The sequence below is a fragment of the Trichosurus vulpecula genome, chromosome 3 (assembly GCF_011100635.1).
Source record: "Trichosurus vulpecula isolate mTriVul1 chromosome 3, mTriVul1.pri, whole genome shotgun sequence".
In the NCBI taxonomy this organism is placed as follows: domain Eukaryota; kingdom Metazoa; phylum Chordata; class Mammalia; order Diprotodontia; family Phalangeridae; genus Trichosurus; species Trichosurus vulpecula.
In genome coordinates, this window is record NC_050575.1 from 172714857 (window position 1) to 172729922 (window position 15066).

The 15066-nt window shown below is 43.9% G+C and overlaps 1 protein-coding gene across 3 annotated transcripts in view; it reads left to right on the top strand.

Annotated features, from left to right (window-relative positions):
• NACC2 (NACC family member 2) overlaps positions 1–15066 on the top strand; it is a 123800-nt gene that overhangs the window by 78379 nt on the left and 30355 nt on the right. Inside the window, exons 2-3 of one of the 3 annotated variants that reach the window (XM_036751390.1) lie at positions 7481–7909; positions 8243–8417. In XM_036751390.1, coding sequence (XP_036607285.1) covers positions 7544–7909; positions 8243–8417 — 541 coding nt within the window. In that variant the 5' untranslated portion in view covers positions 7481–7543. Of the gene's footprint in view, positions 1–7480; positions 8418–15066 lie in introns of all 3 variants that reach the window. The other 2 variants (XM_036751391.1, XM_036751389.1) reach the window with 2 other exon arrangements.

The window sequence follows — 15066 nt, forward strand, 5'->3', positions numbered from 1 at the left end:
CTTCTAAAGTTCAGCTTTGTTTCAGCCCCTGCCAAGGCTTCTAAGAATGCAATTTAAAACCAGCGCCTTTCTTTCCTCTCCTTCTCTGTGAATAAACGCGCTGTTGAACATTGGTGGGTTGTAGTTAAGCCTCCATGCTTCACAGGTTGCTTAAGGACAAGGCAGCAAAACTGCCTAATTGTCTTGTGGTCCCCTGGGGGATGTGACAGTCACATCGTTTTCTAGGTGAATAATCTTTACTTCTCAGGGGAAGTTTGTCTGGCCAGAACACTAGGGTATTTAAGCAGAAACTGTGGGGGAGAGAAAGAGGGGGGAAAACCTGGAATGGTAAGATTTTGGCTGGCTTACCGGAGTTGGTGATGAGGTCTGTGGTTTTTCTCTTTGGAAGGAGCTCCTATGCTATTAGCTGGTATACCCACTTGCTTTCCTCACTGATGATGGACATTAGGCTTGTGTGTTTTAAAATAAAGACCTCGAAAATAGCCTTGCAATTTGCCTGGTATTCTCAGGTTGGTTTCAAGGGTAATTGTAGATGCTTAAGAGTTGGAAGTGATATTATGGAATATGTAATGTCCTTGTAGAATAGATTAGAGCTAGAAAGAGAACTACCTGGTATAGAGTGCATCACTTGCTGTAAAGGTCAATTTTATTGTTTTTTATTGGCTTTATCTTATATTTTGCTTTGGACTTATCATTGAAATTACAGAGTAGGGATCTCCCCTGGTGTGGAAACTTCCTCCACCAATGCATGTTTATGATTTGATCTTAAAAAATTTCCCAGACCACGGAGAGATTAAATGATTTGCTCTTGGTCACACAGCTAGGATGTGTCAAAAGTACAACTTGAACTAAGAGCTTCCTAACTACAAGGCCAGTGCTCTTTGCCTACTGTCACACTGACCCTCATTTTATCTTTGGGTAAAGACTTGGAGAGATGCATGAATAGAAGAGGAGGCAGGCTGAGATCACATAGTGACAGCGAAGGACAACAGGTGCTGCATCCAGGATCCAGGAAATATCAGGAGAGCCAGAAGAAAGCAACCTTGCCTGGTGGATCATCTCTCTGTGGAGTATTTGCTAGAGGTGGTAGATAGGAGTCCCATCCCAGAAGATGACCAGATTGTGGATCTGGTGAAGAACATGATTTGTGCTTTGTGGCATATCAAAATTCTTCAGGAAGACCTCTCTGATCCAAAATTTGCTTCATAGCAGGTCGTTTGTTGTTGTTGTTGATTGCTTTAAAAACAGAATAGCATCTTTTGTTTATGTCACCTACATTTCCCTTCCCCCCTCTCCTGAAGAGCCATCCTTTATAACAAGAAGAAAAAAGAAAACAAATTAGTTCAGCTAAAATAGACCACATCAAAAAAACATTGACATATGCAGTGTTCCACATCCATAGTCACTTACTTTTGCAAAGAAAGAAGATAAGTTCTGTCACACATCCCTTCTTTCTGGTCAACTTGGTTATTATCCTTTTGAAGACTTTAGTTTCCATTGTTTTGTTGATCTTTTCATGTACATTGTCATAGTCATATATATTCCTGACGCTGCTCACTTCACTTCAGTTCATGTCTTCTCATACTTTTCGGCATTTGCCATATTTCTTAATTTTTACAGCACCATCATATTCCAATACATTTATGCATTCCAATTTGTTTAACTTTTCTCCAGTCAGTGGTCATCAACTTTGTGCTTCCAGTTCTTCGCTGTTCCACCCACCCCACCCCTCCAAATGCTGGTATAAGTATTTTGGTATATATGGAACCCTTTTTATCCTTGAATTCCTTAGAGGTATGTGACTGGTAGAGGAATCTCTGAACCAAAGGATATGGACATCAGTTTCTTTACATCCAAATTGCTTTCTAGAATGGTCAGATCACTCATAGCTCCACCAGGAATAAATTAGTGTGCCTATCTTTCCATAATCCCTCCAACACTGACTCCTTGTATTTTTTCATCTTTTCTATTTAGTGCAGGACATTCTCAAACATTGTGATGATCTGTAACCACTTCAAAGTAATGAAGATTATTCATATGAAATGCTTTGGTTGCTGGGCAGAGAGCAATGCTATGGGTTTCTGTGGAAAAACTCATTTTCTCTGAACTGACTTAAAGAAAGGAATGCTGGGAAGCTATGGATTCTGTTGTCCAACTCAACAACCTACGACGACACTTAGTTTGTTCCCAGCCTTGGATGAGGTGCATTATGAGGCAGGTAGAAGTAAGTGATTTGATCCTTATCCTCAAGGAACCCATGGTCTAGTTAGGGAGAGCAAGACTTTACCATTTGATGCTATTTGATTTCATGTGCAGTTGATCAGTGTATAATAAAGTCTGCGAAGGGAAGATTCCATAGTGTGGGCTAATATGATTAAGAACGACTCCGTGGTGGCTTTTGGGGTTTTGAACTTTGCCTTTAAAGACCTAATTTTAATTAGGTGGAGAGGGAAAGGAGGGTAGGCATGCTGTACAGGGGAATACCATGAACCAAATCTATAGATGGGAGCAGGGCTACCTATGATCCAGGAGGAGTAACAACAAAGAGACCCACCTGGAAGGTGGAGAGCTAAGTTGGGAGCTTAATAGTAAGCATGGGCCTTGGATGCCAACCTGGTCTTTAGCCTGTCTTGCAAAGAAAAGTTTCCTTTCAGAGACCACACAGAGGCAGGGAGAAATAAGAATGATTCCATTTTCCCTGTAAGCATGGTAAGTTTAACATGGTATGGGACTGATATGTTGGCTGAACCAATGAGGGGTGCTATTCCCTCTTCTCACTCAGTATACCCCAGAAATTTTGTCAGTGTTCCAGACAGAGGGATTGGGAAAGACCATGCTTCCCATGCATTGGAGAGATTCAGTCTCTGATGCTGCTGAGCTCAGCCATTTTTTTTCATTTCCCCAATCACACTACTTGTCTCCATACTCGCCCCTGATGGTTGTCATCAGCTTAATATTGGTAGTGAAGAAAGACCACGCATAATCTCGCCTCCCAAGTACCTTAACTTGGACAGCTCCCTGCTCAGAGCTCCTTCCACACACCTGGATTTCTTCAAGCTCTCTATTCATCTTGTTTTTATCTAGTTTTCGGAAGCCAGGGCCTGTGAGTGAATAGGGAGGCACCAGCTGGCTCATTCTTTAGTCTTCCATACTCCTCTGAAAGGAGTTCTTAGGCAGAATGGGGGAGGAGGAGGAGATAAAGCAATGAGGATGTTCCTGTCCCACGATCGGTTTCTCAGACACATGTTGTATTTTCCAGGGGCTTTCTCTCAATGAAGCATCCCTTTTTTGCCTTCTCTTTCCTCCCTCCCATGACAACCTAGAATTTTCAATGTTAGGGTTCTGGAGTTTGGTTTTTATGGTGCAGTAACCTAATCACTAAGCCTTTACAGTTAGTTGTATAGGTCTTTATACTTTTCAAAGAGATTTCATGTCTTTAAAAAAAAAAGAATTTTACTTTATCTTCACAATGATCCTATTAGAGAATGAAGATCAATGATATTTTATCCCCATTTGATGCGTCCCCCCCCCCCCCTTATCTAGATAGAGGATGAAACTGATGCCTGAAGCAGTGAAGGACTTTCTCAAGGTCACATAGCAGGTCACCTCTCGGAGAGGCAGCACTAAAGCCTAACCCTTCTGACTCGCAGGAAACCCAACCATTTGTTGGATACTGAGAGAAAAGGGGGATGCAAATTGACCAGGAAATTGGCAGTTGGTGCTGCCTGGTTGGGAAGTGGGGGAGGGACTGAGAGAGGAGCATTGAGATATCTCAACCCACTATGGACAACATTGGTTACAGTGCCAAGGGGATACTGGTATGTTAGACTTGAATAGGAAAAGCTTTAGTTAAAGCTCTTGACTTCCCCACAGGCACCCCTGCAGTTCCTTCCCTTTCCTCCATTGCCTCTGCAGTCCTGAAGTTAATGTGTTGGAGGTCCAATGAACAGGAAAATACTCAGTGCACGTACGCTTCTCGTAACTAGGAAGTGGTTGGGCAGGGGTCCAGGGTATCTATCTGCATGCATGGTTTTTGAGTAGCTCTGGAATCCAGGTATTGTGACTTGAGACATTTCAGGCAATAGAAACTGGGGAGAAGGGGGGAAAAAAAGTCAAGAATGTTATCTGTAGCCCTAGGAGGAGCTGTAGAATCAGGACTCCATAGGAGCAGAACCGACAAGCAAGGGACAAGACAGACCCTTTCCCAGAAAAGGGCCCAAACTCGCTCAATACATGTTAAATACTTTTTGAATCTGAAGTGAGGAGACAATGTGACTAGGATTTCATTACTTACGCAAATGGATTTGCTTTTAGTAGATGGAGCCGCAGCCTGAGAGCTGTTCCCATGGGGCAGTCATCGTGGTTCCTGCAGCTGAGAATGTTTTTCCAGTGTGTTAAGAAAAGGTGGTGAGGGGTTCTTTGGGAGGCGAAGAGATGAGAGCCATGTAATATTTTTTTTCTTGTCAGGTGGAAACATTTTGGCCCAGGTCTGTTGTCCCATCACCTTTCAGAAAGTTGCCTGTTGAACGAAGGGATAGGGGTTGGGAAGATTTTTCAAAGGGGGATCCAAAATAAAATGCTGAACTTGAACTGGAGGCATAGAGGTCAGCTGACCAGACACTGGCAAACTTGGGACTCAGTTGCTGCTTTTGTATTTTCCAGGTGTTTGTGAAGGGGTGGTGGTGGTGGTATATGGATATCTCTCCTATTTTTCTTTCTTTTCTCACTATCTATCTTCCTGTATTTTTCCTCCTTTCTCTCTGTCTGTCCCAGATGCTGTCTCTCCCTCTCTGTCTGCTTATCTCTTTGATGGCCTCCCTTGTCCCTTCGCTCTCTATTTCTTGCTCCCTTTCTTTCTCTCCCGCCACCCTTCCACTCTGTCCCTTCCTGCCCCTCTTTGCCTCTTTTTGCTCTACTCCGACTCATTTCCTGCTCTCCCTGGAGGAGTTAAGCAGGGGCGATGCCAACCCTGCAGACTGTTTGGAATAGTTTAAATGCTTTGACACTCTGGATGTACTAGATGGCAGGGGAGGCAGTTTACTGGGTAATTCATATGCAAAACTGCACTATAAATTTAAAGCCTGTCTCAGTTGCCGTGGCACCACTAAGCATTTCATCAGCGTACAGTACAGTATTTCTGCCATCTTTGTTTGCATTGCAGTGAGTCATCAAAAGTCTGTCTTGTACCAACACTCGGAGCCGTGCATTCCTCTGGCTCTGAGATTTCGCTGTTTTTAAAGCTTCAGTTTGAAGTTGGCATTTACTCCGGGTCCCTAATCAAAGACGGCTATTCATTCCCCAGAGCAGCCTGAATGTTCATCTGCATCCGGCCTGTTCATTTAGATGCCGTTCGCTGCCTGGGAGATTGGACTGGCTAATATAGCCTCAGCTCCAGTAGATACAAACGGAGGGCTGGAGACTTTTTTCCCCCCCTCCCTCCCCCTGCTGCCCCTCCGCCCTGAGTGCACGCTCTCCTTCGTTTGCTGCAGTTCCCGTAGAGGCACAAGTCACTTAGCCAGCCTTTGGCGGTGACAACCTACAGTCCCGCGGTATCCTAAGGTAGGTTTGCCAGCCAGGAGACTGGGAGCCAGTAAAGTTCTTTCTCCAGAGAGTGTTCTTGCCTTTTCTTGGACCTAGCAGCACAGTGAGATTTGCCTGTCTGGCGGCTCGTCTCTCTCCCTTGCTCCTTCTTTCCTTCCTTCCTGTTCCTCAGCTCTGCAGATAGAACTGGACTTATATTTTTTTTTTCAGAACAGAGCAGCTCTTTGTGCAGGACTTCTGGCCTTTTCTAAATTGGCTGTTTTTGTTTATTTTTTTTTTCTAATTCCCTCTTCTCTCCTCCTTCCCCACCCCCCACCCCCCTGCCTTTTTTTTAGAATTTATCATCAGGTAAACATCTCTTCAGTCCCTCTGCCGGATTTTCATGACCAACCCAGGATCTGCCTGGTCCTGGTCCAGCTCTCAAAGCTTCTCTCCTTCTCCCAACCCTCCCCCCCCCCCCCCCCCATCAGTATCTTTCCCTTCCTGGCAGGCTCAGGTTGGGATTTCCCCTGCAGCAATGAGCTGACTAGTATATGGGGGGGGGGGGGCGGGGGGCAGGGATATGTAAGTCTGGATAGCATGTGTCTCTGTATCCTCTAGTTAGTTTGTAACTCATTTGCTGGTGCAGTTGCGACCAACCAGTTTGGGTTTAGAGATTTAACTGTTCGGATGTTTGATTGGGGGTGGGGGACAGACGGACTAGAGTGCTCCTCATTCTCAGTCCCTTAAAATAGCTGATTGGAGGCCAAAGCTTCAAAAGGCCACTAGATCTTGGAGTGTTGTTAGGAGGCAGGGAGCAAGGGACGGGTGGAAGAGGTTGTCACCAGGGAGTTGACTAGTCCTTCCAAGTGATGGAGTTCTCCCTGCTGTCTCTTAACCATCTCTCATCTCTTCTTTTTCTTTCTCTTCCTCTCTTTTTCTCTTTCTGTGAAAGTCAAGAAAGAACAAGGGGCAAAAATAGACTAGCAGGTCTTTTCCTGTTGGAGTAAAAGGACCTAGATGCTTTTAAAGAAAAACAAATCAAAACTTAAAACCCCTTGCCCTGATATACTGCACTACACTAGTGAATATTTCTCTGTCTGTCTCTCTCTCCTTCCCTTCTCCTTCCTTCCTTCTCTCTCCTCTCTCAGATGGGTACATACATGTCTCCTGCCCATGGGTAGGTGAGGATTGTGTTGCTATTCAGGAAGAGTGCTAACTTCCAGAAATGTTGCAGGAGAAGAAAAGAATACCATCAGTGTTGGCAACATTCCCTGGGCCCTTTCTGAAACCAAAGGTTTCTTGTCTGGGCCACATCAAATTGCTGATCTGCAGTCTCTTGTCTGCCTTAGGTGTCTGGTGGGGGAGGTGGGGAGGGAAGGGTGGCAATAGGAGGTGTTTAATTCTCCCTTCAAAGGCTTCATTCCTTTGCTGCTGGGATCCTTTTTTTTTGTTTCTCTCCCTTTTGAAAAACATATTAGCACTGAATGCTTGGAGATGATTTAGAAGAAGAAGAATTCAGGAACCAAGCACATATTTGGGCCTTGGGTCTTTGTTTTGTTTTTTTTCCCCCCACCTACTCTTTTGGTTTTCTTGTTCCTGCTTCCAAAGCTGGGTTTCAGTGTAAAAAACAAAGTTTCTGCTTAAGAACCTCTAGAAAGCTCTATGGTTTGGAATCACAGTGAGGAAAAGACTATGGAAGCAGGGAAGCTGGTCATAGGGGAAATGTGAGCTTAGAGAAAATGCCTTTCCCTTCTCTGCCCTTTTAAAAGCAGAACATCCGTTTAAACCTTTATGATTGGGCAACTGATGTTCCCTCCGCCAGTTCAGAAGTTTCTTGAACTGTGAATTTTCATGCTGTTTTCACAAATTTTCATTTCCCTAGATATGAAACTGATCCAAACTTGTCTCCTCTCCATCTCCCCCCATCATCCTGAACCTCCCCTGTCCTTCTTTACAGATGTGCCCTTCTTTGGAACCAGCTGTGTTGAATGTCTAAGGTGTCCTGGCTCCTTGCCCAGTCATGTCCCAGATGTTGCACATAGAGATCCCCAATTTTGGGAACACTGTCCTGGGTTGCCTGAACGAACAGCGTCTGCTGGGGCTCTACTGTGATGTCTCCATAGTCGTCAAGGGGCAAGCCTTCAAGGCTCACCGTGCAGTCCTGGCGGCCAGCAGCCTCTACTTCCGGGACTTGTTCAGTGGGAACAGCAAGAGCGCCTTTGAGCTGCCCGGCACAGTGCCCCCTGCCTGCTTCCAGCAGATCCTCTCCTTCTGCTACACGGGGAAGCTCAGGATGGCAGCCAGCGAGCAGCTCGTGGTGATGTACACGGCCGGCTTCCTGCAGATCCAGCACATTGTGGAGCGGGGCACAGACTTGATGTTCAAGGTGAGCTCGCCCCACTGTGACTCACAGACCGCCATGATCGAGGACACCAGCTCGGAGCCCCAGAGCCCCTGCAACCAGCTACAGCCAGGCCCTGCACCCTATGTCATGTCCCCCTCTGTGCCCATCCCGCTTCTCACCCGTGTGAAGCATGAGAACCTGGAGCTCCAGCCGGCAGCAGGCCCAGGCCTGGCAGCCAAGCGGCCCCTAGAAGCTGGGGCCCGGGATGGATCGGGGGGCGGCGGGGCAGCAGTGGGCGGGGCGGCACCTCTGAAGCTGTCCCGAGTCTCGTACTACGGGATGCCCAGCCTGGCCACTCTCATCCCCAACATCCAGCAGGTACAGTACTCCCAGGGTGAGAGGACCAGCCCCGGGGCCAGCAGCCTCCCCACCACTGACAGCCCCACCTCCTACCACAATGAAGAGGATGAGGAGGACGACGAGGCCTATGACACAATGGTAGAGGAGCAGTACGGCCAGATGTATATCAAGTCCACAGGCAGCTACTCAGGTAATGTCATAAAGCAAAATGACAATCATTTGTGTTTACCTGGTGTATTATGCTTTCTGGAAGTGTTCATGGGGGTTTGTACATTTGAGCCTCCTCAGACCTCGGGGGATAGACCATGAACTAATCTATGTCACGGATTAAGCTTCCTGTTTTCAGGTGGGGAAGATAAGACCCCAAAAGATTTTGTAGCTCATTAAACGTTACAGAATGACTTAAAGCTCTGAGTAGGAACCTAGGTCCCAGAGCTTTGTCTTGTTGTTTTTTAAACTTCCCTGATTCTCTCTCTTTCTGTAGCTACCTTTCTAGTGGAGACAGGTAAGACTTAGCAGGAAATCACACATCTCCTTTTTTCATGTTCCCCATGCTGCATTCACATCACTCTTCCACGCAATTTTCAAGAGGCCAAATGGGGATAAGGCTGCTCCATTTGGAGACTGGCCTGTCTCTTCTCCTGTCGTCTCTGTTCCCTTAAACTTCTTTTGCCTAAGTGACTTGTAAGTGCAGGTTGCTGGGGGCTGAAGGTATCCATTGTGTTAACTAGTCTAGAGAAGGTAGTTGCTGGGGGGTCATAGCCACAGAGACCAAGCTTGTTTAGATTTGATGGCATAATGCTGCTTGGCATCTGATCCTGGAGGGCCAGGGGTTTCCCTGCTATCTATCTGCCTTTCCTTGTTCCCTAGACTTGTAACTCATTTATATTCCTTTGCTGCCAGGGGGAAAGCCAGTGTGGAAATTGGCTCACAAAATATCCCCCGCTTGATGGGTTTGCCTTACTGTATCTGTCCCCTTCAACGGAGAGAGGTGGATGGCAGGAGCTTTTTTTTTTTTTTTTTTTTGGTGAGGAAGAAAGGCTTATTTAGCCCCAACAAGGAATTGGGAGGTACCTAATTGGTATGCAAGGCCTGGAGATGGTATACTCAGCAGTTTGCATTCTCTTGAGTTTTCACAGTGATCAGATTGGATGGGGGAGAACTTGCTTCTCTGTCTATAGTCTTGCTGTGTATGCCTTGATCTGATAGTGAGGACTTGGGGAGGGGGAGAGTTGGAGAGGGATAGGGAACAGGGCAAACATCCTGAGAGAAGATGCTTGTCATTCTTCCTGGTCTGCCCCTCTTCCTTAAATCTCTTTGCCAGCTCCTATGACTGATCTAGTTAGCAACAAGTTTCAGTAACCAGTTTGCTTTTGCTCCAGTTTATTTTCTGATTTTTTTTTTCTTTCAACATAAGGCTGTACTACATTATTTTCAGAGAGAATAGTTGTTGAGACTTTTTCCTGTTTTGAGTCTAGTAATGGTAGGCAGGTAAGCTGGGAAGACTGTGTATGCATATATTCAGCATACCAGGACAATATTGGTCTGGTTTCGGCACACCATAGGTGTAAGCCCAGGGGTCTTTGTTTTCACTTGAAATTTATAAGGGTTGGAATACCAATATTTTCCTTGAAACAATATAGTTCTGATAGAAGGAGACTTTCAGGGAAGGCTGTTCATATCTCAAAGGCCCATTGGCTAGGGGTACAACCAAGAGGGGGTTAGTTAGCACTTGTTTTTTGTGCTGCAAAGAAATCCTCAAGCAAGCCAGCAGCTCCCTAGGGGTATGTGCACAGAGAGCTGATTCTACGGATGTCAAATTCTGTTTTGGAGGGTGCCCTGTATCTTGAGTATAGGAGCAGCATGTTGGATTTAGCTGAGGATTTGGGTCAGCAAACGGTATTGTTTGTAATTTGGCCTCAATAATTCAGAGAATTTCTCACTCTGCCCCTCCTGAAAACAAATTCTGTGTGTGCATTTATGTATGTGTGCTTGCGCGTGCAAATGCCTTCTGACAACAAGGCCGATTTGGCCTGCGGGAGAAGAGAAATCTGTCCATCAGTGCAGTTTTCTCTGCCTACCATTTTACCAGAGGAAGCTCATGTCACACAACTTTGGAGTGGGGGAAGGCTCTGCCAGTGTCAGAGGAGGGGTAGTTCCACCTGGGGAGACCACTATGGTGGTATAGTGGTGCCAGGCAGGGGTTGGCATCCAGTTAACATGAGCTGGCAATGGGCTTTGAAAGTGAAGGGGGGGGGCAGGAAGAGGGGGCACCAACTAGCCTGAAGCTGCAAAATCTCTTAAGCAGCAGGCCCAAATCAAATGGCTTACTGCCCAGACATCTAGTTTTAATGAAATTGGTATGCCTAGTTCTCCTTATATGAAGATCGAACTCTCCTGATTCAGGTACTTGCTAAATTAAAAAAAAAAAACAAACAAACCCAAACAAGAAATCAAGAGAACTGAATTCTGCCCTCTGCTCATCCTCCACTCAGCCAATAGCTTGTTTCATCTTCTTAGGTATGCATTGTGATATTCGATGTTCATCCCTGTACATTATGAGTAGTGATAATGAGGAAGCTGAGGCCCATATATATGAAGTGACTCATTCCTGGTCACATAGAGGCAGAAGGGTGGACTTGAAGGTGGGAGATCTATATTCAAATGGTGGCTTAAAAACTTGGTAGATAGGTATTGTGTGTGTGTGTGATCCTGAGCAAGGCTGTTTCTCTGTGATCAAACTCATTATCTTTCAAAGGAGGGGGGGGAATCAGACTTGGACTTCTGGTCTCTCAGGGTCAATGTGAGGAAAGGGCAGTGGTGAATCTTAAAATGTTAAAGAAATTTGAGTGGTTGGTATTTCATAGTGCCAGAGCTAAGGCTGGAAGTCCAGGCACAGTCCCTATTTCAGATCTTGCCACCATAGTACATACTGTTTAGTCTTTCTGCACCTCAAGTTTCCTAATCTATAAGATGGGGAGAATATTCTGACCCATCTCTGAGGGAAGTTTTAGAAGGATCCATTGAGGTAGATGTGAATTTGCTCTGTAAAGTATGAATTGCCATAAAGATATTAATCATTATGGTCCATCGGGATGTTTCACTGAACTAGTTATTATTCATACTCTTACTTGAATCCCCTCAATTTCAATTCTGACCTTGGCAGAGGCACCTCTCTTTATTGCCTCCTTCGTACCATTGTTTCTAGCTATAGTGTGATGCCATTTCTCTAAGGCCGTGATTGTTTTAAAGTGGTTCACCAACCATAACTGGGTCAAGGAAATGTGGTGTATGTATGTTTTTCTTGGTTAGAATCTAGATTATTTGAAATAGTGCTGTGGATATTGCTGTCTCTTTTGGGAAGACTAGTCTGGCCTCTTAGAAGTGCCTCCCTAGAAGCCGCTGAGGATGTTAAGTCAGGAAAGAGTTTTCTGAGGATGGGTAATGGAATAAGGGTTTAGTAGTTTGCACAGTACTTTGTAACATAGTAGGAATACAATCAAATAAACACTCCAAAAAAATAATGATTCAACTTTCCTTTCCACTACCCTCCAGATTGAACAAAGTCCATAATAGTCATATAAAGCAAAGGAAATTCCCATATTTGGCCATATCTGAAAACCATATGTCTCTTTCTACATTTTAAGTTCATAATCTCTCTCTGTCAGGAGGTAAGTGGTATGTTTCATCCTTATTCTTTTGGACTCATGGTGTTTATCAGTGAATTGATTGGAGTTCTAAAATCTAAATCTAAATTGATGGAAATTCTAAAGTCTAAATCTAAATTGGAGTTCTAAAATCTAAAATAAGTGTCGTGTAAATTGTTTTCCTAGGTCTGCATCAGTTCATAGGTTTCTTCTCCGTTTTCTCTGTCTGAAACTGTCCATTTCACCATGGCAAAATAATATTCCATTATTCCCCTATATTAGCCATTCTTCAATAGGACACTCAGTTTCTAATTTTTGGCTACCACAGAGAGCGGTCAGCTTAATAATAAAATCAATTGGCATTTATATTGTACTTTCAAGCTTGCACTTTGCAGACATGATCTAATTTGAGCCTCACAAAAATCCTGTAAGGAAAGTAAGTAAAACAGAAGGTACTCAGTCTTCCCAGGCAAGGTACCTGACACACAGAGATTAAGTGACTTGTTTGAAATGACCCAGTTTAATAAACCTTGGAAGTGAGACTCAAACTTGGCCTTCCTGGTTCTAACCCCAGTATGCTTTACAATACTACAAGCTGAGGTTCATGTTTAAATACGCCCTTAGGATAGAATGTTGGGAATTTTGTCCTGGCCCCCACTATAGTTGCTTCTCTTGGGGGGAAGTATTCATTCATTGGCTTTTCTCTTGAGTTAACATGAAATGAAGTCTCTATTTTCAGCCTAATTCCTTCTCTTGACCTCCTGGCTGTGGGGAATCAGATACGAAAGCCTCCTTAAGAACACTAGGATGGGGTTTTGGCTCAAATGGACCCTTTGGGATTTGTTGTGTTTTTATCTGCCACCTCACTAGTTAGGAATAGCAAGCACCCTGCTAGTGGACCTGAGCCTTTCCCAACTTCTTTTTTTTTCAGGCGCGGGGAATGGGCAGTTGCTCGTAGGGAGAGGCCATTTTCTGGAAGGCAAGTTTTCCCTCTCCTTTGAGCCAGTAGAATCCACAGGCTTCTTTTATTCTCAGAAACAGCTTTTGCATATAAAAGAACCCCTGTGAGTCATTGGGCTATTCACTTAACCCTCTGAGCCTCAGTTTCCTCATATGTAAAATGAAAGGACTGGATTAGATTGTTCTTAGGGTCTCTTTAAAGCCTTAATCAGTTTATGATTCTACACATTTTCGTATTTAAGAAGTCCACAATAGTTGGTTTTGAGCTGCCATAAAGAAATACAAGGGCTCTTTGCTTCTATACTACATTGCTCAGTGAGCCCAGTTAGTTGGAATTGCCAATTTTGAGTTCACTTTGTGATAATACAGCTATAAAATGTGCGCAACTATCTCAGGTCCCTTCCTCATCTCCTCCTCCTTAGCTCCTGTTTAAAATGTTTTTGTTTTTTTTTCCCTGAGACCTGGGTGGCAAATTCCTGTCAATTCACTTCCTCGGGCACATGTATGGTACCCTTTTAGAGGCAAGGATGGCCTAGCAGGAAGATCGCTGATGTGAATGTTTGATGAAAAAACTCTGGATTTCGAGTCAGAACAGTGGGCCCTGCCATGTACTAATGTGGGGCCTTGGCCTTGATATCTCTTTTTTTAAACTATAAAATTCAGATTTGGACTAGATAGATGATTCTAAGGTGGTCTTAAAGTTAGTCAAATATTTTGATAACTGTATTTCAGTATAATTAGTTCGTGTGTGTGTGTGTGTGCGCGCGCGCGTGCACGCATGCCCCATATATAAGGCACACCTTAATTTTGGGGCCTGAAATTTGAAAAAAAAGTATTACACAAAGTTATTGAAGTTTTATTCATCATAAAATTCATACTACAACTCATCACTGTCAAAACTCTCATCCATCAGCTTGTCCTCGTCTGTGTTTGATGACGAATCATTGTCTTCATATATTGCCCTGTCCTCAGTTCCATCTATGGCATTTGAAATGCCACACTTCTTAAATGACTTGACAACGATCCCAGTCTTGATATTGTCCCAGGATCTTTTCACCCAGGTACAGACTCTGTAGTTGGTTTCTTCACTCTTACCTCTCATGGCCTTCTTCTGCTGTGGCGTTTTCAGTACGGTTTCTTCTTCCCATAGCCAGTCTCAGATTGTTTTCTCAGTTGGGGGAGGACCAAACTTACGTTCAGCAGCACGATTTCCATTCACTTTTGCAAACTGGATCACTTTTAACTTGAATTCAGCACTATACAAAAATCTTTTCTGAGCCATTTCTGAGTAGAACATGGCAAAACTTAATATACTGGTAACAAATGTGAAACAAAGAGTACAAAGACAAGAAGCATGAAAAAGTGGAAAATGCAAGTAAAAAAATCCACAAGCATTGTAGAAGATGCACCCAGTTTTTAGACCCCAAATTTTTCAGGAAAGGGTGCATCTTATACATGGGGAAATACGTTGGAGAAATACGGCATATGTGTGTATATATATATATATATATATATATATATATATATATATATATATATATATATATATAAATAAAAGATGCATTTAAAAACAACCAGAGAAGTCTGCAGGCTTCACTACATGAGGAAAGGGGTCCAGGGCACAAAAAAGAGTTAAGGACCCTGGCTTTGCTGTAAATCCTGTGATCTTAAATACACAGCCACATAGAGCTGTGTATTTAGCCCAGCCCTTTCATTTTACAACTGAGCAACTATTGAGATTAATAACATTTCAACTCAACAAGTATCTTAAGTATTATGTTCAGTTGTGGGATACTAAGAAAGAAATGAAACCAAGCTGTTTAAATTGGTCCAAGATCACCACAGGTAGAAAGTGGCAAAGCTCTTTGGGGTTTGAACCCAGGCCCCCGGACTCTGATTCTGATGCTCTTTCCTTGTCCACTCTTCTTTCTGGGCCTTGGATTCCTCCTCTCTGTAAGTGGCCCCAGTATGATTTCAGTGTTTGTTCCCTTCTAATCCTGTGAATCTTGTGGCAGGAATATTACATGCTACAGTGGAGAATGGGCAAGGTTTTTTTTTGTTGTTTTTTTGTTTTGTTTTGTTTTGTTTTGTTTTTGGTTCATTGAGTTGAGGAGAATAGGAACATGTCAAGTTTGGAAATTATAGAAGAAATGTAAGAATATGGTTTTTAAATGATTGGGGTGGGAGGCGGGGGTTGTGGCTCAGAAGTAAAAAGTCCCTGAATACATTTCC